Source organism: Glycine soja, chromosome 15 (assembly GCF_004193775.1).
Source record: "Glycine soja cultivar W05 chromosome 15, ASM419377v2, whole genome shotgun sequence".
In the NCBI taxonomy this organism is placed as follows: Eukaryota; Viridiplantae; Streptophyta; class Magnoliopsida; order Fabales; family Fabaceae; genus Glycine; species Glycine soja.
In genome coordinates this window covers 48,898,140-48,922,588 of record NC_041016.1, presented here as the reverse complement: position 1 = coordinate 48,922,588, position 24,449 = coordinate 48,898,140, and the positions used below count along the sequence as shown (strand labels likewise).

The following is a 24,449-nucleotide window of genomic DNA, read 5'->3' as shown; positions in this document are numbered from 1 at the left end:
ACATTCCATTGAGAAATAGTTTTCAGTTTGTGAAGTTAAGTTTTTATTTTATTTTTATAAAAGTAATTATAAAATATCACTCTATTTTACTTTACTTCTTTTTTTACAAATGAGTCTTGTTAACATGTATTAATTAAGAAACTAAAAAAATATATTATTTTGAAAATTATAGAGAAACATACAAAAAAATTATAGTATTGTAATTTTGTGTACTCAATAAAAAAAATTCTTCTATTAATCCAATATTATATTGTAATAGTGGCTTAATAATAAATGGATTAAGGCAAGCTAGATTTTCTAACCTTTTGTCGAGATCTTTGAGTCTTCAAGATATACTTGTTTGGCCTTATATTAGGTTAAGGCATTTCATAAGATACGGCCTAGGGACCAGGAGTCTCCAGGTTGAAATTTTCTGGAATGTTTAATTAGATATAGAACAAAACATGAGCCATGGCCCATTTTAACTAGTTGGACAAAATTGCAAGATATCAAAAATACTCATGGGCCTACTTAAAAATTGTAAGACTTTAAAAGTTAGTACTTAACATGGTATGACTGCATGAGATCTCCATGACCTAGTGATCAAGAATTCAATCCTTATTGTCCCAGTCTGATAACTAAAATAAATTTCAGCAATAGGTTTAAGCACTGAGGGGGGAATTATAAGAAAATTACCATTCTAGTTATAAACTTCAAGGTTTAAGCGTTAATCCTTGACACTAGATGTTTCAACAAGATAGGATAACCCTGGTTTCAACCAAGGCTCTCTGTATAGTGAGGAGTCTCCTACAGAGAAGCTAGGACTGTAATTCAAGGAGGGCTGCCACATGCTTAAGCTAAAGGAAACAACAATGCTATAGCATTTTTTATTTTATATTTGACCATGAAACTGACACAAGACAACCAGACACAACAATTCCAGATAACTAACAAGATAACCGGATATATTCAAAGCCAAAATTTACTGGGTGTAACAAGTCAAACCAATGTATGGATAATTATATAATTATAATCCCTAAAGGCAATGGTCTAATCACAATTCACCACGAATCATTAACCTGGTATATGGGTGCTCTAAATGAACTGGATGTTACCAAGAGTCTCCTCCCATTTGCATCTAATGCCATCTCATGTCTGCAATATTTTGAATCATTGAGGGGGTAACAGAACCTATGGAAGGAAAAAAAAAGGTCATGCTGTGAATTATTTCTTCAAACAAGTATAAAACCAAGGATAGGAGGAACCGGGATAAAAATGCTTTAGAAAGCAAGCCAAATACTCTAAATAAAATATTTACACTTATAATATTGGGACCCCACATCGACTAAAAAAAATATGGCCAATATAGTCATTATAAGACTCGGACAATCCTAACCTTCCAAACCAATTTTATATTATTGAGTTGTTAGACCCAAAGCCCAAATTGTAATTAGGATGTTATAATTCTGTATTAGGAAGTTATCTAGGATTAGGCATTTATATGTTGCATGATAGTTATATATAGGTTGTGTGACTAATTTGTAGAAGGCAATTAAGATGCTTGATTGGAATTTCTGGTATTTTGAAAGAGGAAATTCCTTGTTAGGGAGAAACCCTGTCTTTGTTGAAGTTTGTACTAAAATCTGGCCTAAAAAAACCAGATTATTTCTATAATTTATTCATAAATAATGAAGTCTGTTTACTTCTTGAGTCTGATATGACAATCCTCTATTTCATGCATCAAATTTTCCTGCATTTGGCTAATAAAAACTATTTTGAGCCGCACAAAAGAAAAAAGAAACAGTGTACATCTAAGTGTAAGGTGTCAAACTAGAAATATACCTACTAGAGTCTCTCGACCACAGGATTTGACCTTGATTTTGCAAACTCCACTCAAAAATCTGACAACAAAGAATAAATTAATATAAATGTACAACCCATTTCACAAGCTGGAATAACATTAAATTTATAATACTTGCCTTCCCATCAGAGCCCAGGCTAAAAATGCTAGTCTCATCTGGTCCAAACAGAATTGAACTGATGGAAGAATCATGTGCAGGCCAGCCAGTGATTTGTAGACCAGCAGACATGTCTTCGACTAGTTAAGGATGACATGATTGTCAAATCATGTGGCCACTGCTAGAACATTCTAAATACATTTATCTTTAAAAGAAATGCACCATTTTATTTCACTGAACAAGAAATCCCAGCAAATTGGCAACTCCAGCAAGGGAAGATATAACTTAATAAATGCAACCAATTGTTGAAATTGTGGGGATTTAAGTGTGATGGATATTATTGATAAATAATTAGAAACTAAAGAATTAAGAGAAATTAGAAAGAAATCAAATAACAATAGAAATATGGAAATATGACAATGAAATCAAATTATATTGGAAATATGTTTAACAGCAACAAAATTACATTATATTTTACTTCACATATTAATCACTAAGTATATCAAACCAAGGAAACAATCAAATGAACAAAATTAAGGATACCAAACATGTGAATCATTCCATCAACGGCAGAAGCTGCCAAAATCTTTCCATTGTGATTAAAGCATAGAGAAGTAATTGCTGGTGGATCTTCTCCAAGAGGAAGGACTGTCTTTATGAAATCCAAAATTAAAAATAGCCATAAACAACATAAACATAAAACATTTTATACAAAGAAGAACATACCATGGCTTTCCATGTCTTCATGTTCCACACAGTAAGTGAAGCAAAACCCAGGTTGTCAATATAGTTAGAACCAGCCCTACAAAGAAAGTAAGGTCCTCATATTCCATAGTTCATCCTTATGTCCGAAATCAAAACAGCAAAACATACATTTCATAATAAGACTAACATTTTATTAAAAGTTACAACAGAGGATCAAATCAATAAATTAAATTACTAGTTCAACAAAGAATTCAATATTTAGAAATTTAACAAATACCCTCCAGATGCTGCTGCAGACACAAAAATAGGTTCCACAGGACTGCACTTTATGTCCAATACACTGTAAAACCACAAGTAGGAGAGTTAAAAAGGCAATACACAGAAACCTGGAAAATATACAAGGTTTAAATATGTTTCTGCGAATATTAGGCCAATATATAATTAGGAAATACCTTGGAAATGCTTCGGTTGTGTTGAGGTCACAGACAACTCTCTTTGCATCCACATTCCATGCCTTAATGCACCCATCGGATGTACCTATAAGAAGCTTTTTATCAAGAGGAACAACTTAATAATTTAATTCATAATCTCATCTCATAATCATTACAACTGAATAAACTCAATCACCATGATAAATCAATTCACATACCAAGCGGTCTGATTTACATTCCCAGTCAAGTGACAAAATTTCAGTGCTGCAATATATGGTTGCATTTCTAGACACTGGAGTTGATGTATCATATGATTTGCCTAGGGCCAGCTATTCTGCCTACAAAGCAAAAGCCTCAACAAGGAAAAATTAAACTCATTCACAAATAAATAAAAAATGTAAAATTACCATGTTGTGTCGGGATCCTTTGGCTCACAGAAGGGTCTATTCTTGGAAGAGTTGTGTAGTTGTCCTCCCCATCATTCACTCTAAATCTGATAGAGGCAAAGAAATCTCATTGCCAATAAGAAGCATTGCTTCTTTATAGTTATAAAAGAATAAGTATGTACAACAGTTAGAAGTTTGTGAATTTTATGTCTGCTGTCTTATTAAAAAAAAGAATAAGCGGTATAGCAAAAATGTAAGCGGTAGAGACAACAAAACACAAAGTTTCATAAATATATTTCCAAATAAATACAAGCCAATATAGTGACATTTGTCTCAGTAATGTTCACAATAACCAAAAGATTTCCTATGTCAACTAAGACTTTGTACATTGAATGCTTTGAACTTTAAGAAAATATGCTGCCCATTTCTGGCGAATCGTTGTAATTGTTTCGTTGTCTAACGCCGTTCCATCAAGAAACCACTACAAAATATGAAGAATACAAAGGGTGTATTTAATGAAGATGTAAAATGAATGAAAATACTACTAAAATAGTAATTTGAAGATGTTAAACCGAACATACCATGCTCCAATCATTCTTTAAACCCCCACCGACGATGTTCCACATCCAATGCATCACGTAGTAGCCACACTCATACCCTCCGCTTTGTACATGGCTCTACATTCAATATAAATAATAATTCGATCTAACAATTGTATTGAGGTTATCATTTGAAGATCAATACTGGAAAATAATGATTAATTGCATCACTAACCTTGACTTCAACCCACTTAGGAGTTGCTGGATTATTTGTACCATCCGCGGTTGTGTTTGCTGACTTCATTGCACTGCTTATAATAATAGCATGATCAACATCTATACGACGATAACAAATGGTTGACACAAAATATTACACTGCATGATATGAGGGACAATACAAAACTTTACTTGTTAATTGCAGTTTTGATATGAGTATCAGGCTTCTTACGTAACGAACAAAACCATGCAACAACATTGGTCGCAGGACACAGTACTACCAGTTGCCAATGGCCCCTACAAGAAACAAGTATTAGGTACGTAGAACTTCAACATTATTTATAACCATTTGAATTAATAGTACTTACTGATTTAAGTAAGCTCCTAGGTACACCTCTCGTTGCGATTCCTTGAGCCATGCTTGTAAGTAATGCTCACATTCAGCACGTCGATCCTTTGCATTGTGTATCGATTGTGGCTCAAGGAATCCATACACGGAAGCATGACCCAAAGTAGAGCTCCACTCATCCAAAAACCTGCTTTGATAAATTATACATAAAAATTGATACTGATGCATAGCATACAAAATACTACTTATCAATGAATCATATTAAATTTACTTACAACATCCATAACTGTAGTATAGATATGTTCAAACATTTGTATCCAGCTACTATTTCATTTACATCAGAGAATGTCAAGAAGAATGAAGCATCAACATTTGAAAGCCCAAATTTGCTGCCATCCCACTTCAACTCAACAGGTGTGTCGTACATGAAATATAGGCTCTTAATCAGTTGACGCAACGGATCATGGTCAAAATCATTCGTCCCTCTTTCATCTGTTTCAGGAAGTTTCTTTGGACTAGTATCGGACTCCTAATTGTGTAATGAAAACAACAATTTACATAATTTCATAAACTAACATATATTCATGTAAACATGTCATGCAGCAAATATAATAACACCAAATTTACCTCATGTGACACTTTTTTCACAAGATTTGTTGGCCATGCAATGAATGTTTGAAGAGCCTGCTTGACATATTGAATCTCTGATGTCGGGAAGGGCACTTCGGCATCACCTTCTATAACTTTGTCAACACTCACCCTCACAACATCATCAGCATAAGTGACATTGTGAATGGCTGATCCACCCTCACATATTTTCCCCAAGGCCACCAACACTGTAGTATTTTGTCGTTGCACGTATAACCCCATAGTGGGTTTTAAGCTCACATTTTTGTCGCCTGATGGGTCAACATCAGCAGTTTCTACATTACTTCCTTTAGTGCTAAGACGTGCAGCCAATGCCTGTAAATCCACCTCAATAAGGGGAGAGTATTGTGATCCCATCTGACTCAATTGAATGAAGATCTGACTGGACAACTCCTTCTTAAATTCCTCCAGACTCCTCTTGTGTTGTTCTTCATATTCATTCCTTACTTGTTCCTTTATGTTTCCAATAATGTCAGCCCACTGTTGTTGCATTAGTGTTGCTGAGGAACTACTCGACGTACGTGTTGCCCTACCATAAAATTGAGTAAGGGTCATACCAGATCCCGCTGCACGAACTCGACCTGGATGTTCCGGTTTGCCAATGGCCGTATTCAAGATGTCATCCCGACCATGGGGAACAAAACTACCCTGTGTCGTCTGCTCTTCTAACGAGTCCTAAAACAAGCACAACATATTGAAAGAGTTAATGAGGTAGTAATTATAAAGCAAACAAAAATTAGTTCCAAATTGATTATAATCATGCTGCAACTCACAATTCTATCCGAAATTTCTTTTGCTGCCTTTGATGTCATCTGGCCATATCGTTTGGTTCTAGCCATTTTCCACTTCACGTGCCTTTTAATGGGAGATGGCGGCTCCTCCAGATCAGACAATGGATTCTCAGTCAAAAGTGCCTGCTGTTGTCTTTGCTTTGTTTTCTCATCTAACATTTTTTTCTCAAGCAAGTCATAACCCCCACGAGACAGTACGTGGGGGCAGTCATTGTATTTTTGACTCTCCTTTGCCTTTTTCCGAATTTCCTGTCATTGACAATATATTATTTGCATTTATTTAATTGTTAAAAATGTACATTTCTAAAGAAATTTAAACTAAATTGAACAAACATGTTACCTGCCAATCCGGGGTCTTGCGACTTGCAACAAATTCGTCCCAAGTTTGTTTATCCATACCATATTTTGCTGAAGGATTTTCTTCCTGTCCGGCTTGTGTGTCAGCATAGACAAATTTAGTGGTTAGCGAAGACTTAAATTGCCTCCATCTAGTGCCCACCGTGGACATTACTTTTTTCTTGGCCTTTTCAGCTTCTGGGATATCAAATTTAGCCTGCATTACATATTCATCATGTCAATTTTAGTGCATGTAAACATTTTTTTGAAAATAAACTCAATGTTTGAATACATCAAATTGTTAATGTGACTTACCAAAATGTCCCCCCATACCATGTCCTTAAGAGTTTCTGGCACATTTTTCCAATTGCTGTGGACAATGGGGATCTTTTCTCGAGCTACAACCCCTAAAAAACTGTGGAACTTTTGCTTCTCTGGGCCTGATGCTCTTCCAGTTGCAGGATCCACATTAACTATTGGTCTAGGCTGATCTAAACCTCTTAAAGTCAACCTTCTAAGACGTGTGCTTTGTCGTGTCTTCTTAGGTTGTGGCTCCGAATTACCATCTGACTGCGGAGGGGACCTTGGCGGTGTCACCATGACGCTGTCCAAATGAAACAAATTTAGATTAATTTGGTAGGATTAAAAATAGCATGTATGCGGCACAAAATAAATATGAACGTTACATATAAGTCAATAACAAATAAAATAATATTGTAACATTACATTGATACAAGGCGGTTAAGGAGCAATGTTCTCCCATAAACCTTCAGCATGATCATTACGAATCGCATGTACGTCATCCACCTCTGCTTGTTCACATATTGAAGGCATTTTTGTGCAAAAATGAGGAGTCTCACAAATGTCAAGGGATGCATCATGAATTTGTTCCCTAACACCAATTGGCCTTCCTTGTAGAACCACTGATAATGTACGATTATTTGGATCTTGGATGTAAAACACTTGTCTAGCTTGTTCTGCCATTATGAATGGTTCCTCCTTGTAACCTACCTTGTTAAGGTTTACTAAAGTGAATCCCATTTCATCTCTATGAACACCGGTATTTCCATTAACCCAGTTACATTTAAATACTGGCACTCTAAATTGATTATAATCAAGCTCCCAGATTTCTTCAATAACTCCGAAATAAGGCATTGAGGCTTCAATTGGGTTGTTATCAGATGCTCTAGAAAAGTGCTCAGAATGAGCCTCCACAAGCACCCCACTATTCTGCACACTACTTTTATCATCTTGTGACTTTGTATAGAACGAATAATTGTTTATGTCATACCCCTGCCAAGTAGGGACATTTAGATTCGGACCAATAGCCAACAATCTTAATGTTTTGGAAGCATTGTCATCAGTCATTATTGTTTCTTTAAACCAGTTCATGAAAGTTCTATTATGCTCTTGTAACAATTTCATCATGTTCAATTTTGGGTTAATAGATGTCAGATATTGTTTGTGAGTTTGTATGTATGGAACGACCTCCTGTGTGTTATTCAAGATATACAAATGCGCCTGTGACACATCTTGTCGACTCATGGTAACAACATTGAAGCCTCGTGTCCCTTGACCTCCTCGTGTCCGGTCATGACGAATTTTCGGTACCCCCACAGCTTCAACTGTTTCCATGTATTGTGAACAAAACTCAATAGCTTCTTCAGCAACATACCTTTCTACAATGGAAGCTTCTGGTCGGTATTGATTTTTGGTATATCCCTTCAACACTTTCATGTAGCGTTCAATTGGATACATCCACCGCAAAAAAAACCGGACCACACAACCGAATTTCCCTCACAAGATGAACAATGAGGTGAACCATGATGTCAAAAAATGATGGTGGGAAATACATCTCTAACTGACAAATGACAATGGCAGCCTCATTCTCCAAGTCATCCAATTGATGAGGATTAATGACTTTACTACATATGGCATTAAAAAGAAAGCACAAACGGGTTATGGCAACTCTAACTTTGTCAGGCAAGATGCCGCGAATCGCAACAGGCAATAATTGTTGCATTAAGACATGGCAATCATGAGACTTCAAGCCAACCAACTTAAGATCATTGAGGGCGACAAGGCTCTTGATATTTGAAGAGTATCCTTGTGGAACTTTGACATTCCGCAGACATTGACAAAAGCTTTTCTTCTCTGCTGTTGACAGTGTGTGGCATGCTGGGGGTAAATATGTTCGTCGACCTTGTGATATGGGATGCAACTGCTCTCGTATTCCCATGTCAACCAAGTCTTGACGACATTTCAAACCATCCTTTGTCTTCCCTTTAATGTTAAGAAGAGTACCAATTAAACTATCACATACATTTTTCTCCACATGCATAACATCTAGACAATGACGCACATATAGATCAGACCAGTATGGAAGATCAAAGAATATTGAGCGTTTCTTCCACATGTTGTTGGGAGATGATGTCTTCTTCTGGGACTTGCCAAACACGGTTACAATGTCCTTTACACGATCATGAACTTGGTTTCCAGTTAATGCTTCTGGGGGGCCTTCATTCTCCTGACTTCCATTAAAAGCTTTTTTCAATCGTCGATAAGGGTGAAAAGCTTTTAGAAATCTTCGGTGTCTGGTATATACTGTCTTCTTTCCATGCTTGAGTTGGATGAAGCTTGTGTTTTTCTCACAGATAGGACATGCATGATGCCCTTTCACACTGTATCCACTTAAATTTCCATATGCTGGAAAATCATTAATAGTACAAAACACCATTGTGCGTAACCTGAACGTCTGCTGCACATTTGCATCCCACACATCTACCCCTTCTTCCCACAATTGTTTCAAGTCTTCGATTAATGGTGTAAGATACACATCAATATCATTCCCTGGCTGCCTTGGACCCGCGATCATCATACACAGGATAATGTATTTACGCAAAATGCACAACCATGGGGGAAGGTTGTAAATCATCAGTAAAACAGGCCAGGAACTGTGGTTGCTACTTAAGCTACCATAAGGATTCATTCCATCAGAAGCAAGAGCAAGCCTTAGGTTCCTTGGCTCATCCCCAAACTCTGGATACAAACGATCAATTGTCTTCCACTGTGGCGAATCGGCAGGATGTCGCAGTAATCCATCAGATTTTCGGTAATCCGAATGCCATGAAAGGTTTTTTGCATCATGTGCATTAGCAAACAATCGCTTAAACCTTGGTATTATTGGAAGATACCAGCACACCTTGGCAGGACGACAATTTTTGGTTCCTGCATCATCAGTTAATTCATCGTGTTGCACTTTGTATCGTGATACCCCACACGTGGGGCATTGCCGTAGTTCAGCATACTCATTTCTATACAATATGCAATCATTAGGGCATGCATGGATCTTCTTGTACTCCATTCCCACTGGACACAAAATCTTTTTGGCCTCGTAGTGATTTTTCGGCAAAGTGTTTTGTTCAGGAAGCATGTTCTTCAATAAGACCAGCAATTCAGTGAAGCTTTTATCACTCCACCCAAATCTTGCCTTCAAGTTTACCAAAGCTAACACAGCTGACAACCGCGTGAAAGATGTGCACCCCTGATACAATGGCGTGTTGGAATCACGTTCTATTGTATCATACAGAGGTGCATGCGCTTGCTCAAAAGTCTCTTGTCCAAGATCACGGATCATTTCCTCTATACGCTCTCCGCTGTCTTCGTGAACCGCCTGAGACTGAGAAACAGTTGGAATGTCGGCCGATTCCCCATGCCATATCCATTTTGTGTAATTTGGAATGATGCCGTAACATATCAGATGTGATCGGATTTCATCAACTGACTGTCGTCTACCATTAAGACATTTAACACATGGGCAAAAATAATTGCCCCTCAAACTTTCAGCATTAAGTTGCGTAAACAGTAGAAATTGTTCCACCCCGTTCTCATACTCATCACTGATGCGTTTTGCTTTCATCCAACTTCGATCCATGTTTCGTATTTGCTATTCATGACAATGAATAAGTTATCTGTGATGCATGCTAAACTCACTTTTTTGCATTGAAGGTGTGGCCCTACCCCATTCAGGAAGACATTTTTTATAGTTGAATCAAACGTACAAGTAAAATCTCTTTCGAGTGATTTGATGAAATTTCGGCAGCATTTCGCATTGGTCTTCAAGTACACAAGATGAAAGCGATGAATGTGTGAACAATCACCGCGATCAAATATGCACCCGAAGAACAATGTCAAATGCAGTATACCAAAATTTATTCAAATCATTCAAAAGATAATTTACCTCTACGTATGATTCAACTATAAAAATATGTCATCCCAAACTGTCCAAACGGACAATTCAAGAATCAATACATCGATTAATTCAAACTATCCGTATTAATCGATGTATCGAATCTCGAACGGGGAACTAAGGTTCACTCATAATGCAACTAACTAGTAACATGAAACAATATCGATATTTGAACAACGACATGTTACAATCATACCACTTTTTAAAAATAGAGACATACCTCGAAAGATGCTCAGTGTCAATGACAACGAGTGCGGGGATGCAGTTACAGGGAAAACACTAACACAAATGTTGTAATGACGACATATAATCTGTACCATCAATGGGGGAAACTATCAGCTGGATCAATCATACTCAAATAACAATGCATCATGTTTGAGGTTTATAAAATAGTACAACCAGTAAAGAGGTTTATTTTAAGTGAAATAAGGATAATTTAAATATTTAGTCAAATGGAAACAAATTAAGTTTTGCCTAACATCTTAACTTGACCAGAACAGGGAAAAGCATACTCATGTATTCTTTAACATGTTGAGGGCAACAAGCTTCTTTCACATGATAATAATACCATTCCAGAGTTTCTATGTGCCCACTAATTTAATTACATTGAATTAGAGCTTGAATTACACAAAAATATTACTTCAATCAGTACAACATCCATTAACCAAGGCCCGATTTTGTAGGTGTATAACAATGTCAATTATGTACAAAAGTCAAGTAATTAAATTCCCTGTACGTAAGGGCATTCATGAGTGACATGAGGCTCATTTGTGTTGTTATTGTCTTTGAAAATTATTATATCTTTTGTTCATTTGTTTTCATTATTTATGATTGCTCCATTTTTGGCTGCCTAGCTGGCTAGCTTTTAGATCAACGGAAACAATGGGTTGATTCTAAAGGGTAGAGGCCTAGTTGACTAAAGACAAGAGCAATTAGAAAATAGCATTTTTTTTGGGACTGAAAATAGAGGCTTGAGGAGTTGATGTTTTGCCCTATAAAGTATGTCAATATCAAGAATCTTCCCTAGCAACGTTAAATTGGTGTTTGCATCACAAAATTGTATTCAGAAATGATATTTCCATCGTGAAAAAGTTTATTTTTTGGAGTAGATTTAATAGAAAGACTTTTAGCTGACGATGGCATGATCCAGGGGAGTTTATTTTTTGCATTAATAGATTTAATGCAGTATGTGTTCTGCACTTCTTCTAGGATTTTCCTTCTTTTTTTTTTTGCCCTTCTACGTCTTTGGTAATGACTTTCTGGTTTTACTTTTCTCCATTTCATTAACTATTTTCTAGTTCTTCTTCTTGGCCAAGGTAAATGTCAATCTTCATTTTCATTCTTCTTTATGGATGCCAAAACATTGTTTTGCAGATTCAAGGTATGTCCTTCTTTCTTTCCTTTTCTTATTTGTTATCCTGTTACTTATCACTTGATGAAAAGGCTAAAAGTAACTGACTCATTTCTAAACAATATGCAGGCAAGGTCAACAATATAACTATTCACAAATAGAGCAATTTTCTTATAGGTGCATTTGAGGTTTGTGATCGGTCAATGCCTACTTATAGAGCAATTTTTTTATTGTTTTTTGTGTGTAGTTTTTATTTATTTATTTATGTTGAGTACGAGATAGGTCATCTTACAATTACAAAATTATCAAGAATTTTAAATATAAGCATTGAGCTGGCCAACTTAAAACTTAACAAGTGCATGGGGCTTACCAACTGGTATGGCCTAATACCAGAGCTTTTCCCCAATGTTAAGTATGTTCAAGGGATCATGACCGGGTCGATAGTGATTTCCAAAGGAACAAAGTACCTACCTACCTACCTAATCACATTAATGTATGTACCGTTCCAAGACAGGTCTATTCTTAGCTGCTGGCAACAAATTTTGGATTTACTAGCCCTTGTTTCATCCAACTCACTGCACCTGGACATAGCATGTTATTTTTTTCCTTCATTTTTACATGCAACCGGTTATACAAATTATGCTTGTGTCCCTTTCTTTGAAACTTTGGTAGCATTCTCTTTTTTTTCTTTTCAACTTAAGAGTTTTATCTTATCACAATAAAATCATGTTTTTTCCTACTAAATAAATTTGATACATAAATCAAAAAAATTTAAAATTTTCTTTTGTAAATCCTTTTTAAGAGACTTCAAAATAAAGATCCAAGGAAAAGAATGACTGCAGCACAAGCATTAGGTGAGTTTCTCATCTATTATTTGAGGGTATTGGTTTTTCTTCTATTCTATTCCTTACAGCCTACAGGTAAGGACTCTATGAAAAGACAGCTAGTGATGCCATGACTCCCATAACTGATTTTCACTTTTTTCTCAAGAAAGCTAGTCACTGGCTCAACTGCATTGTGACGCTCCACATCAAGCCCAAATTCAGACGGGAGGAACCTCTGATGATCAAAGAAACACAACTTTATATCTCTGATTCAAGTGTTCATCCATTTTAACTCGGTAGAAAAGAAATTTGATTTTCGTCGGCTATGTCACGTGAGAAATAAATATGAAAAAATCGAGAGTAAGATAAAAATCCTTAAATAAAACTGAAGATTTTGTCAAATTATTCTCCAAGTCACACCTAGAGTTATACTTAATATTTATATTTACCTACTAATACTATACACCAATATATGCGTACATTTGACAAATGAAGTACCATGCATAGTGATTAAGTTAATTATTTTGTTATAGAAGACTAGTGCATGTATGTACCTTGATGTTTCCAGCTTCTTTTATTGCTGCTATGAGCTTCACTTGATCATCTATTTGTTGTCCACCTAGTGTGGATATTACAACATCAACTTGCCTGATTGCCTTAACAAGGCTTTCATGATCACTTAGATCACCCTACAACATTATACAGAGAGGTGTCAGAAAAGTTGGATTATTGAACATTTAAATAGTACAAAAGTTTTATTTTATTTTGAAAAAAAAAATAGCTTGTGCTGCAGTCATTCTGCTATGTGAAAACTTATAAAAACCACAAACAGTATGAGACTATTTTCTTTAAGCTTCAACCTGTTAACTTGCTTTCCATCAAGATGATTTGCAGAAGTTAATTATTTTTGTTTGTTCGACCAAAACTATGTTGCTAGGTTTTGATAAACCCTAAGTTAATATTAATTAATAATTTTGCGCTTCAAAAAATTAGAAAAGAAATTCGGCGATCCAAAATTTCTAGATACGCATGCTAATCTGACTAAAGATAAGAGTGTGTTGTGCATTACTATCAGTTGAAGACACCAACACTATGGAGTAATGCGACTTTTTGACTTGTGAAATTGTTCCGTAAATTTTATTCATTCTCTCCCTTTTTTGCGGTTATCAAAATGGATAAGAAACACACATTAAAACTCCTAAATTAGAGATTCCTATAAAATTCTCAACCAAAAGAAAAATTATCCTAAAAAAGAAAATAAGTTATACTTACAATGTAATAAAATTAGCTCTTCTATCAGTGCTAGTGTGTTACTCTCACTTTTACTACTACTATTCTCCTGTAGATAATGCAAATTTGAAAACTTGTATTGGGTTTTGATTTTTATGGCTGTGAACCAAAAATCATGGTCTGTGGAACAGAATGGTTACCGGGACTGAAGTGCTAATTTTGAATAAAAAAGGAGGGGAAATTAATTTTATGTGTCTACTCTGCAGTTTAGATTAGATACATATATTTTTTATCTTATCCATCCAATGTTATTTTGTTGTACAAATAGAATTATGAATTTATCGATCAAATAATATAATGGTTTATATTGAAAAACTAGAGCGGGAGAATTTTGGGGAAAGGATAGATACAGATTGTGAACCTAGGTAGGCATTGGTGGGGATGGATTAATACGTACGTTATCTGGTTGGATTTTGATGGCTGAGTTGGGTCCATTCATTGTCTGAATTCTGAACCCAGTTGGTAGGGTCCTTCTCCTATATCTGTTAAAGTTATGAGCATGTGATACACTAAACCCCACTAAAGAGTTTATAGTGAGAAGCATTCAAATTATGACATCCGATAAAGTTATGACACTTGAATTACTCCAATATGAATTAATCTGTATGGAAAGGTCAACGATTGATAGATATAATGGGACACTATATATATATATATATATATATATATATATAAAACCATGTCTAGAGCTTTCAAAGAATATTAACAGTTCTTCTTCTGGACATTATCCAACTACAGACTTGTTCTACGGTCTGGTTCTTCCTAGTTGATATTTAGTGGCTTTTTTATGTGGGAGCTTCATTATGATGTTGGCTACAAAGTCATCATGGATTGGATATTGACGCCATCATGACATTGGATATAACGTACAAGACTAATCTTTGATTTTGAAAGGACACATTGGACTTGGAGTATATTAACAAAGGATAATATCAAGGAATTTGTTAAATCACAAAAAAAAAATAAGCCAAATTAGGTAAGACAATATCAAGCAAAATTTCAGAAAAACAATTCAATGCCTTCTGCTGCTAAAGCAGTCTAAGAGGGTTAGTATAAACCAAAAACAGAGAGGCTCGAATCATTTGCTCCATGACTCTATCAGTCTGTTTGCTACCTTTTGAGAGTTAGAACTGAACTTTTCAAACTAGTCATGACTCAATAATTATAAATTATATCAGGCAAAACAAGACGTAAGACAAACAAAAGAATTATTCTCTGTAGTTTGATGCTTCTTGATCATTCTCTCTACTTGGTTTGAAAATAAATCACAACTGTGTGAGAACTAGAAGCAAGCACAATAAGCGGCAGAGATGTCAAAGTCTCTCATTTAATCATGGACAAAGAAACTTCATTTTAGCCCATCAAGAAGACAGGGGAATTTTATAATGGAACATTCTATATGAAAAAACATATTCAATAGTTTCATGGACCCTAAAATATGTCAAAGTTCATTTCTCATATATTTGGGGTGTTTCTCTCAAAGTGATTAGGTTCTGGTAACAATACTTGGAATTTTTAAGTGTTTAGTTATTTTGAATGGTGAATGGATGACATGCGAACATAGAAAGATGTAAAAATTTGTTTTCCTAAGAAGTGGATGATTAGATGAATGTGTGTCTTATGTGGTTGTATTTGGTAAGTGGTGGGGTGGAGTTCTAAGTATCAGATCCGTTGCCCAAATCTACTTCTGTCTCCCTATGGATTTAATTGAAGAAACTCCTTGCATATGGTCAGGTGGTTGATAAGTGAGCTGTGGCTGATTATAGGTATTGGGTTTTCCTATGTGTATGTGTATACTGTTTAATGGGTTATGAAACAAAATGTTTTACACTGTCTGCAGTCCGATTTTCTTAAGTGACAATTGACAAGACTATCCTATGTAGTATTGCAAATTGAAATCGCAAAAAGACAGCAAGTAGTTTGAGGGACTATGGCTCTTTAGTCGCTGATATGATGACTTGACTGACAGCATCTGATACTTGATAACTATACAAGTATACATATTAGAACAGTAGCAGTGCTTTCTTGTGATTAGGTTTGTGGAGTATAAATGTAAATGTTGGAAGAAATTGCATAGATTCCTCTTTCACTTATTTATTCAAATAATCATATCCCCAATAAAACAGCTGGAAATTGTGTATATGTTACTTCTGATTCTTGTTTTTTACTCTTTTTTTTTTCATTTTTTGTTGGTTTGATGATTGTTTGGCATTGCAGAGTAATGGGATTTCCCCAATAAAAAACCTGGCAAAAGCTCCTGGACCAGCATATGGAAAGACCATTCCCCACCAGAATGTCACTTCCAATGGAAAAGATTTGCATCAATTCCAAACCTACACCTACAGCCCAGTTTCGGTTTTTGAAAGTAGCAGTTCGTCCTCAGTTGAGAATTCCAACTTCGATCGACCTGTCATCCCAGTGAAGCAGGCTCGTAGTAAACGTCAGCATCCTTCAAACTTCAGTCCTCTATGAGACAATGACTTCCACATTTTGTATTATATTTTTTTAATTTTTTGTTTCTAGAAAGGTGTCTTTGAAATTCTATTAAAAGTGATGGATCAATTCTTTGATAGAAATTAATCATTGGTAAAATTAGGAGATACTTTATATTCATAACACCGGTTAAAATAAAAGTTGTCCTTCAACCGAAGAAGAATCTGAAATGGGGATCTGAGAAACCACATAAATACAATCCTATAATTAAGGTAGAGGAAAAATTCTGGCCAAGCTATGCTTCCCCCTTTAACAGCTTCAAAATTCTATAAGCAGCACACTACTGTAATTTTAGTTCACTCATGTTAGGTGACATCCCTAAATTGGGAATCTATAGCCTGGCCATGCTTAAATGCTTATAATTTTCTAGATGTTCCAGCTTAAATGTTTTGAATGTTCTCAGCATGAGAATTTACTTCTCACGATGCTCAAACAAGTGTGCTGGGTACAACTATAAAGATCTGAGTCAATGAGGTTGTTAGGAAGCTTGTCTCTGGGCCCTCTCTTTTTGGATTTGTTTGGGGGAAAAATAATAATAGTCTTTTTCTCTCATGAGTCGCAGTCTTTCCTTCTTATTATTCCCATCTATCTATTAATTACTTGTCTCTTCCACAGTTCCACATGTTGTCCTTTTGGCCTGGTGTTTTTCCTTCTTAACTTATGGTCTTTGTTTTTCCGCTTTCCTACATCTTCTTTTCAGAATAGTTGAAAATAATGCAAGTTGTATATAGACTAATAATACAATTATATTAGACTTTATAATTGTTATAATTAAGAAACAATTTTTATTTCTTAACTAATTTTTGAGATTGAATTAGACCCAAGTCACATTCAAAGAAATATATATATATATATATATATATATATATATATATATATATATATATATATATATTTAAATGTGAAAAATCAGATTAACTAAAATGTATCTAATTGTTTATTTATTTTTAACCTAATTATGAAAATACTTGTCTGGTTTATTTAGAAGCATATAATAAAATTCCCTTTTTAGTTACTACAAAAGTAACTAATTAAAATGAGATTTTTTAAGTAAAGTTCACATATGTATAAAATCATTGTATAACTTATATTTATTGTTGAAAAATATATCTAATTAAAAATATTTATACTAATTATTTTAGTTAAGACATGTAAATATTTTATTATTAGTTATATAATGACATATGAATAAAATATTTGATATTTTAAATTATTTTTTATTATATATTTTATCTTTTATGTATGAAGGATGAACCAATGTTTCTATTGTTTTCATGCCTTGTTGCTTCAAGATATATTGAATTAAGGCCATCTTTTCCTTTTTTGTTTTGGACATTTTAATGCTTTTAACAAGATCTTAATCACAGCTTAATAAGGAAAAAATATATTTCAACCAAGAGTGAATACTGTGAATGAATTTAGTAGGTCGGCAGAGATTGATACCAAAATGAGGAGGGGGAACAAAACCCAGAGGAGTTTATAATTTACAAACTATAAATCATGGTTTCAATACATCATGGATTTAGTATGCCAAGGCTTTGTATTGTTAACAAAGAGGGGGAAGAAAACTCAGCAAAGGTTATAATTTACAAACTATAAATCAGAGTTTTAATACATCTTGAATTTAGTAGGCCAAAGCTAGTATTCTTGTTCTACCATATTTTCTCAAGTTACTGAAAATGTCACATCCAATAGTTTCTCAACTCATGCAAAGAACACAGGCATACATGACGTGACACACATGTCACAACACAATCAGCATTTTTGCATGGTTAAAATTCCTGTTCAGATGGACCAAAATATGTTGTATTCAGATTAAAAATAAAAACAGTGGTGTGTTTGTCAGGTAAGTAGAGAGAGAATTCATCAAGAACATCTTACAGTTTGAGTTTTGTCAGGCTCTACTACAGGTTTGCTATGAGGATCAGTGGCAGTCTTTCCTGGTGAATCTGGGTTGCCACCTGTCTTTTTCTCATCCCTGGCCTTATTAAAAATCACTGTGAAACCCTCAGCTGAGGTTGGATGATTGACATCCTATTCACCAAATTTTGGAAGTGGCCGGCCCTTTTCCTGTGGGATAATTACATTAGCCAATGCAAAATAAAGACTCAAAATATTTTTAAAATAATTCCTTAACATTTTTATGAACTTGATAATGATATAACTGGAAAGAAAGTGTGTAAAGCTAATAACATAATAGATTTTCTATATACTACAAAAGTTTGATAAATGCATGTCTCAAATAATAAAGTTGGTTCCTATTAAGCATAAAAGAATGAAGACCAAACATCACACATAAAAGCAGACAAGTTTGATTAAAAGGAATAGCTGTTGTTGGCAAAGAACCCATACCTTAAGATCATAGACATGCTACTATTTGTATTATTGTAGTGTCAATTCACGTAAATTATTCTTCCAAATTCTTATTGAATCTCTAGAAAGAGGCATGTTTCTAATTGCCAGACACCTTTGCTTATCCATTATACATCACTCACACAAAGGTCAAGTCATCATTTAGAGTTTGGACAACACTTGACATAACTAATCACATATGATTTGTAGCACATGTACAAACCAAGTCATGACTCACACAAAGGTTCTGTCTACTTTCTTGTTTTTTCTTTTCCCTACTCAGAGACTAGCAGTCATTCATTCCTACACTGTTCAGTGATTTAAAATCCATGGTATAGACTCTGTCCATCTTCTGAGAAAGTTGGATTTGTCCCGCTAGTTAGAAAAACTTTTATATTCTATACCATTCCAAATATTATGGGAAGATGAAACAGGATAAAGGTCTATGACATTGTACAATTTGACCTTTTATGGTTTGGTTTTTTAGCATTCTTGTTTCCTTTACACGGCTTAAGATCAACTTCCCTACTAGCCCTTTCTAATAAAATCTTGTTATTCTCTTTAAAAGAAAAAAAATCTCTGGCCAAATTATTTAAGCAACAAGAACTTCGTCTATTTAGATACAATCATATCATATATCATATATCATACAATTAACAATTTGAATCACATCTACTCTCACCCATTAATAATCTAAAAGCAAGTTAACTATTATTGGCTCAATTAAGCTTCATGCTAAGTGGGTTTTTCTGTGAATTGACTTACCAGTCACGTTAGAACTGAGCTGATGATGAATTCACAATCTTCTAAAAGCCTGATTGATCTGAAAAATAATATCATAACTTTTAAATTTTATGAAAGTGCAAAGTTAATTGGGCGAGTGTCAAAGTTTGATCTCATTAAGAAATGGATTTCTAGAAGACACGCCACATCACATTTGTATCGTATTAAACAATTAGGTCCGAAAGAATAATGGTTCAATTTAAATACTCTCAAGTGTCCCCGAACAATAGCAAAACGTTGATCCTAATCTATGTTGAAAAGACACCCAAAAAAGAACAAATTACACATCTACAAAAGAAGAAAATGTTAAACACAAGAAATCACATATGATCCAATTTTTCGCCCTTTAGTTTTTTAAAATTTCGTTTAAGTGCGCACACATGCTTAGCTGTTAAACAAAGTGTTTTAGCAGTACAAGTATATATATTGTGGTCTTTACTTTATTAAGATGATTATCCATATATCCTTACCACACACGGATATTACTAGTACATATATACATTTTTATATGTTATTATTAAATTTAAAAGAATGGGAACATTATTATTAGGTTTGGTGGTGTTCAGATTTTTTTTCCCCTTAAGTAAACGTCACAAGTAAGGTTTATAACTAGTGATCGAACAGGTGAAATAAGTATGTCACGACAGCTTTCAATATCTGGGTTAAGTTATGAGTTTCTAGCACTTCTTCAGCAATGGACTTATGTTCATTTGGAGGCCCGTAATATCCTTTTGACTTTTGAGCTTAAAATACAAAAAAAAAAAATTATGAATGTCAAATAAAGAAAAAGCCTTGTTTTCAATAGATAAAGAACAGTTTAAAGAGAAATATAAACAACTTTAAATATGATCAAATATCAAACTAAATATCAGTCTTAATTATATAGCCAGTTCAAAGGACTAAACTGTATAGGAATATTTTAAAATTCTACAAAGAAACTAAATACTCTAATAAGGTTAAAAAAACACTTTTATTCTAAACATTCATTGAATTATATGATTTTGTCCTGATATTTATATTAATTTTAATTAAAACACTCATTTTTGTCGGGATTAACATTTGCAAATTATAATCTGATCACCCTAGCATGCTATGAAAAAAAATGGTATCAATATGCAACAAACATTGACTGATAGGATCAAGTTGAGTCATAGCTGCAGGTATAAATATGCAGCAAACATTGAACACAAATCAGTACCATAGAATTTGGAAGACAAAGTTTACCCAAGAGCCAACTTAGGCACCTTTTTGTATGTATTAGGAAGTTATGGCAGGAAACATGGGGTGGGGTGTGATAGAAGAGGAGGGATGGAGGAAGGGACCTTGGACTTCTGAGGAGGACAGATTGCTCATTCTGTATGTCAAGTTCCATGGTGAGGGCAAATGGAACTCTGCTGCTAGGCTTGCAGGTCCCTACCAAACTTTATACACTATATATGTCTTGCTCCTTAATTCCTAACATAGTTTACACCTAAGTCTAATATCAATTGACTTTGACAATACAAGTGACACAACAATTAAATTGCTTCCAACTTCAACTCAGTAAATTGACTACCCTTTACCATAAGTTTTTCTTTTGGCCTTTTGGGATCATGTTATTTATTATTCTTAACTCTTGACTCTTGAGTATCATTCTTCATAATTGTTTTTATCATCTTTTTTTTTGTCCAAATGATTGATCATTTATTATTCTCTTAACAGGACTAAAAAGAAATGGGAAGAGCTGCAGATTGAGATGGGTGAATTACCTGAGGCCAGACCTCGAGAAGGGTCAAATAACACCACAAGAAGAAAGCATAATTCTAGAGCTGCATGCTAGGTGGGGAAACAGGTAAAAAAAAATGAATTCCAAATCTCTTTGAACTTGCATGTTTTTATAATAAATCTGCGAAGCTAAATCAAAATTAATCACTTCAGGTGGTCAACAATTGCAAGAAGCTTGCCAGGAAGAACTGACAATGAGATAAAGAATTATTGGAGGACTCACTTCAAGAAAAAGATAAGGGCTCACTTCAGCTAAAGATATGAAGAAGACTCCAGAATACAAGTGGACTATGATGTAGTTATTTCTGGTAATAAGTAGACAACTATCATTACCTTGTGTACCCCTATAAACTGTCTACATTATATATAATCATGATATAGAGTTTGGGACATCTAATCTCCCCTGCCAATTAATCCAATCCTATGATTAGGAAACATGACAAAATTAATTAAAATCTATTCATCTAACCTACTCTAAATTGAGATGCAAAATTGTACTATAAAGGGCTAAATTTCAGGTATCTTCGCAATTCATCCATAAAAATTGAGTATTTCAGTCCACTTGAACAAAATTTCAGAACATTCATCGATCCATAAAAGATCTGATTAAAGGTCTATGCCAGCACAGAACAAACAGAAGAGGTTGTGGAACTCTGAAATTCTGGAAATGAATTGCTTAGAAAGAATCAATTATGAAAGGAAATAAGGAATGTAAATATTGTAGAGGGTGCTATAGTGGAATGCGTTAAATTTATTCTTATTTTTTTTCCTGTTTTTTCCCATTTTATAATAGCAAGTTAATTTATTAACAGCAACAGTGAAGCCTAATCCAAAAAATCTACATGAAGGCAAACCATACAGAATTTACAGACACAACAAAGAACATATATTAAAGGCATATGATTCAAATGAAAAGGAAAATATGACCCTATATCATGAATCGCTGAAGAGAAACATCTCAAAATAAGGGGAAAATACAAGACAAGACTGGCCACATTTGTACTCATTCCCTTGATAAGAAGTATATATGAATCAGTTTCATAACTTATAATGCTTTCCCATAGATAATATATGTATGTATTGTCAGCATCCCGGCCCAAAAATATGATATGGATTAGTTCTATCAGTGTACGAAAACACAAATTCGCAGACAACAATGAGATAATATGCCAAGGAGAGAAATTTGTTTTACTTAAAACAATCGAGAATGTATCATTAAATTAATTAATAAATTTTAACATTAGCTCTCCAAAGATATTAAGACAAATATATCATCATCTACCTAAAATATAATAACCATTCAATAGCTTTCTGAAATATCATCCAACAACAGCATCTAGTCATTCACAAAATATGCCAATATGGTGGTTTAAACACAAAATAACAAAATTTATCCAGATTACAAAAGCATTAAATTGTTCATGTAAAACAGAACTGGTTGCAGAACATACACATATATTCCAATCTTACAACATTTATTTAATATACAAACTTCATTTGCTCTGCTAAAATTAGCAAATATGTTTTGGGAATTACCTTAGTATGAGCTGGTCCCATTCCTTAAACCCAGCATTGATCAAATTATCAACAGTGACACTCCTGCGCCTTTCACTCCGTCCTGTCAGTAGAATAACCTTGAATCCCAGATTCAAAACATCTTCATAGAGCTTTAAACTGGGTTCAATGGCTGGAGTTACACCCTTCTCCACCCAATTGTTAAACTTCTCGCGGTCAAAGACCTCAAGCCTACAAGCAAATGCAAACAAAGGTTCATGTTAGGAAGAAAGAAAAATAAGTCAAGTTAGCATGATAGATACAGAAGAATACTATCTAGAGTCATTCATTCCTAGAGGAATATTCACAGGAAGGAATAAGAAAACATCAAAACCTGATTAACCCCTCCAAATTTTCACACTACAGAACTTTTGTCCTAAAAGCTATTTTGGTGTAAAAGTAAACTCCAATTCAAGCTCCAACATTATCCAAACAAAACTAGGGGCAATTAAGCATGAATTTGGGGTTATTTAACTCTTTTTTTTTTTTTTAAACCAAAGAGTACAAAACAGAGTTCTTAAATCCCACAAAAGCATAAAATTCCCAACTCCAAATAGGATTACAGTATCTTCAATCTCTCTTGATTGTTAAACAATAATTTATAACACTTCTTATGTCCTTTCCGAATTACCCTATTTTTCAGCTTTCAGATGAAAGCAAACTAAATTTCAGCCAAAAAACTATCTTTACAACACCATTACAACACCATTAAAAGAAATTACATGGAACCCGTGACCTTTCTTCAACAGTACACGAACCAATTAACCTAAAACAAGGTTAAAATAAGCTTAACCTAACAAAGTTAGTAACTGACTAACCAATCTCTGTCTTCACGAAGCTTCGAGCGGAGAAGTTGGAGCGATGAAGTCGAAGAGCTGAAGGAGCTTCAATGGAAGAAGGGGTAGAAGCTTCAATGGAAGAACAGGTGAAGGAGCTTCAATGGAAGAAGGAGCAAGCAGAAACCGAAAATCAGTAGGGTTCATGCAAGCAGAAAGCGAAAATCAATAGGGTTCAAACACAAAGGTCTAGGATTCAAAGCAGAAAACGAAGGAGCAAGCACAAAGGTCTAGGGTTCAAAGCAGCGCAATCTCGAAAGCTAGCAGAAACGTGCACACCCGTGAGGTCTAGGAGCAATTTCCCTTATTTGTTTTTACAACTACGACGGTTTTTTTCTAAAAACCGGCTTAAATTTTATAAAACATAACATTCTAAGGCGGTTTTCAATAACCGCCTTAGAAAGTGCGTCGTAAAATGAAATTTGTTACACAATAATTACAAAAATGCCACCGCACCACTTTCTAAAGCGGTTCCTCAAATAACCGTCGTAAATCGCGTGTCTTAAAAAGCCATTTTTCTAGTAGTGCTATTTAACAACTCTAAAAAGTAAAAAATAAAAAATAAAATTGAGTGACTAAGACGTACCATACTGGACACTAGTTACCCAAAATTGA

At 34.5% G+C, this 24,449-nt stretch overlaps 3 protein-coding genes and 1 pseudogene across 5 annotated transcripts; 1 reads left to right on the top strand and 3 right to left on the bottom strand.

The window, feature by feature from the left end:
* Positions 1-1,023: 1,023 nt before the first annotated feature.
* On the bottom strand, positions 1,024-3,787 carry LOC114386255 (WD repeat-containing protein 91 homolog). The gene is made up of 9 exons (XM_028346218.1): positions 3,770-3,787; positions 3,292-3,402; positions 3,095-3,189; positions 2,920-2,982; positions 2,664-2,739; positions 2,481-2,589; positions 1,959-2,071; positions 1,822-1,880; positions 1,024-1,170 (listed from the first exon to the last, which is right to left on the bottom strand). Exons 1-9 carry the CDS (start codon positions 3,785-3,787, stop codon positions 1,041-1,043), a joined length of 774 nt encoding a protein of 257 aa, XP_028202019.1. The 3' UTR covers positions 1,024-1,040.
* On the bottom strand, positions 3,723-13,448 carry LOC114385703. 3 transcript variants are annotated; one of them, XM_028345741.1, is made up of 12 exons: positions 13,317-13,448; positions 10,808-10,898; positions 6,654-6,942; positions 6,343-6,555; positions 5,985-6,251; positions 5,191-5,886; positions 4,839-5,092; positions 4,583-4,750; positions 4,407-4,511; positions 4,234-4,306; positions 4,041-4,136; positions 3,723-3,940 (listed from the first exon to the last, which is right to left on the bottom strand). In XM_028345741.1, exons 3-12 carry the CDS (start codon positions 6,936-6,938, stop codon positions 3,833-3,835), a joined length of 2,265 nt encoding a protein of 754 aa, XP_028201542.1. In that variant the 5' UTR covers positions 6,939-6,942; positions 10,808-10,898; positions 13,317-13,448; the 3' UTR covers positions 3,723-3,832. The 3 variants fall into 3 exon arrangements, 2 of the variants coding, with proteins under 2 accessions (XP_028201542.1, XP_028201543.1); XM_028345742.1 differs by lacking the exons at positions 10,808-10,898; positions 13,317-13,448 and having other exon boundaries at positions 6,654-6,974; XR_003660999.1 differs by lacking the exons at positions 3,723-3,940; positions 4,041-4,136; positions 4,234-4,306; ... (6 more) ...; positions 6,654-6,942; positions 10,808-10,898 and adding an exon at positions 12,924-12,997.
* On the bottom strand, positions 8,083-10,272 carry LOC114386254. Its single transcript, XM_028346217.1, has 2 exons — positions 8,697-10,272; positions 8,083-8,621 (listed from the first exon to the last, which is right to left on the bottom strand). Exons 1-2 carry the CDS (start codon positions 10,270-10,272, stop codon positions 8,083-8,085), a joined length of 2,115 nt encoding a protein of 704 aa, XP_028202018.1.
* Positions 13,449-20,917: 7,469 nt separating the features above from the next.
* Positions 20,918-22,205, top strand: LOC114386889 (annotated as a pseudogene).
* The last annotated feature ends 2,244 nt before the right edge of the window (positions 22,206-24,449 follow it).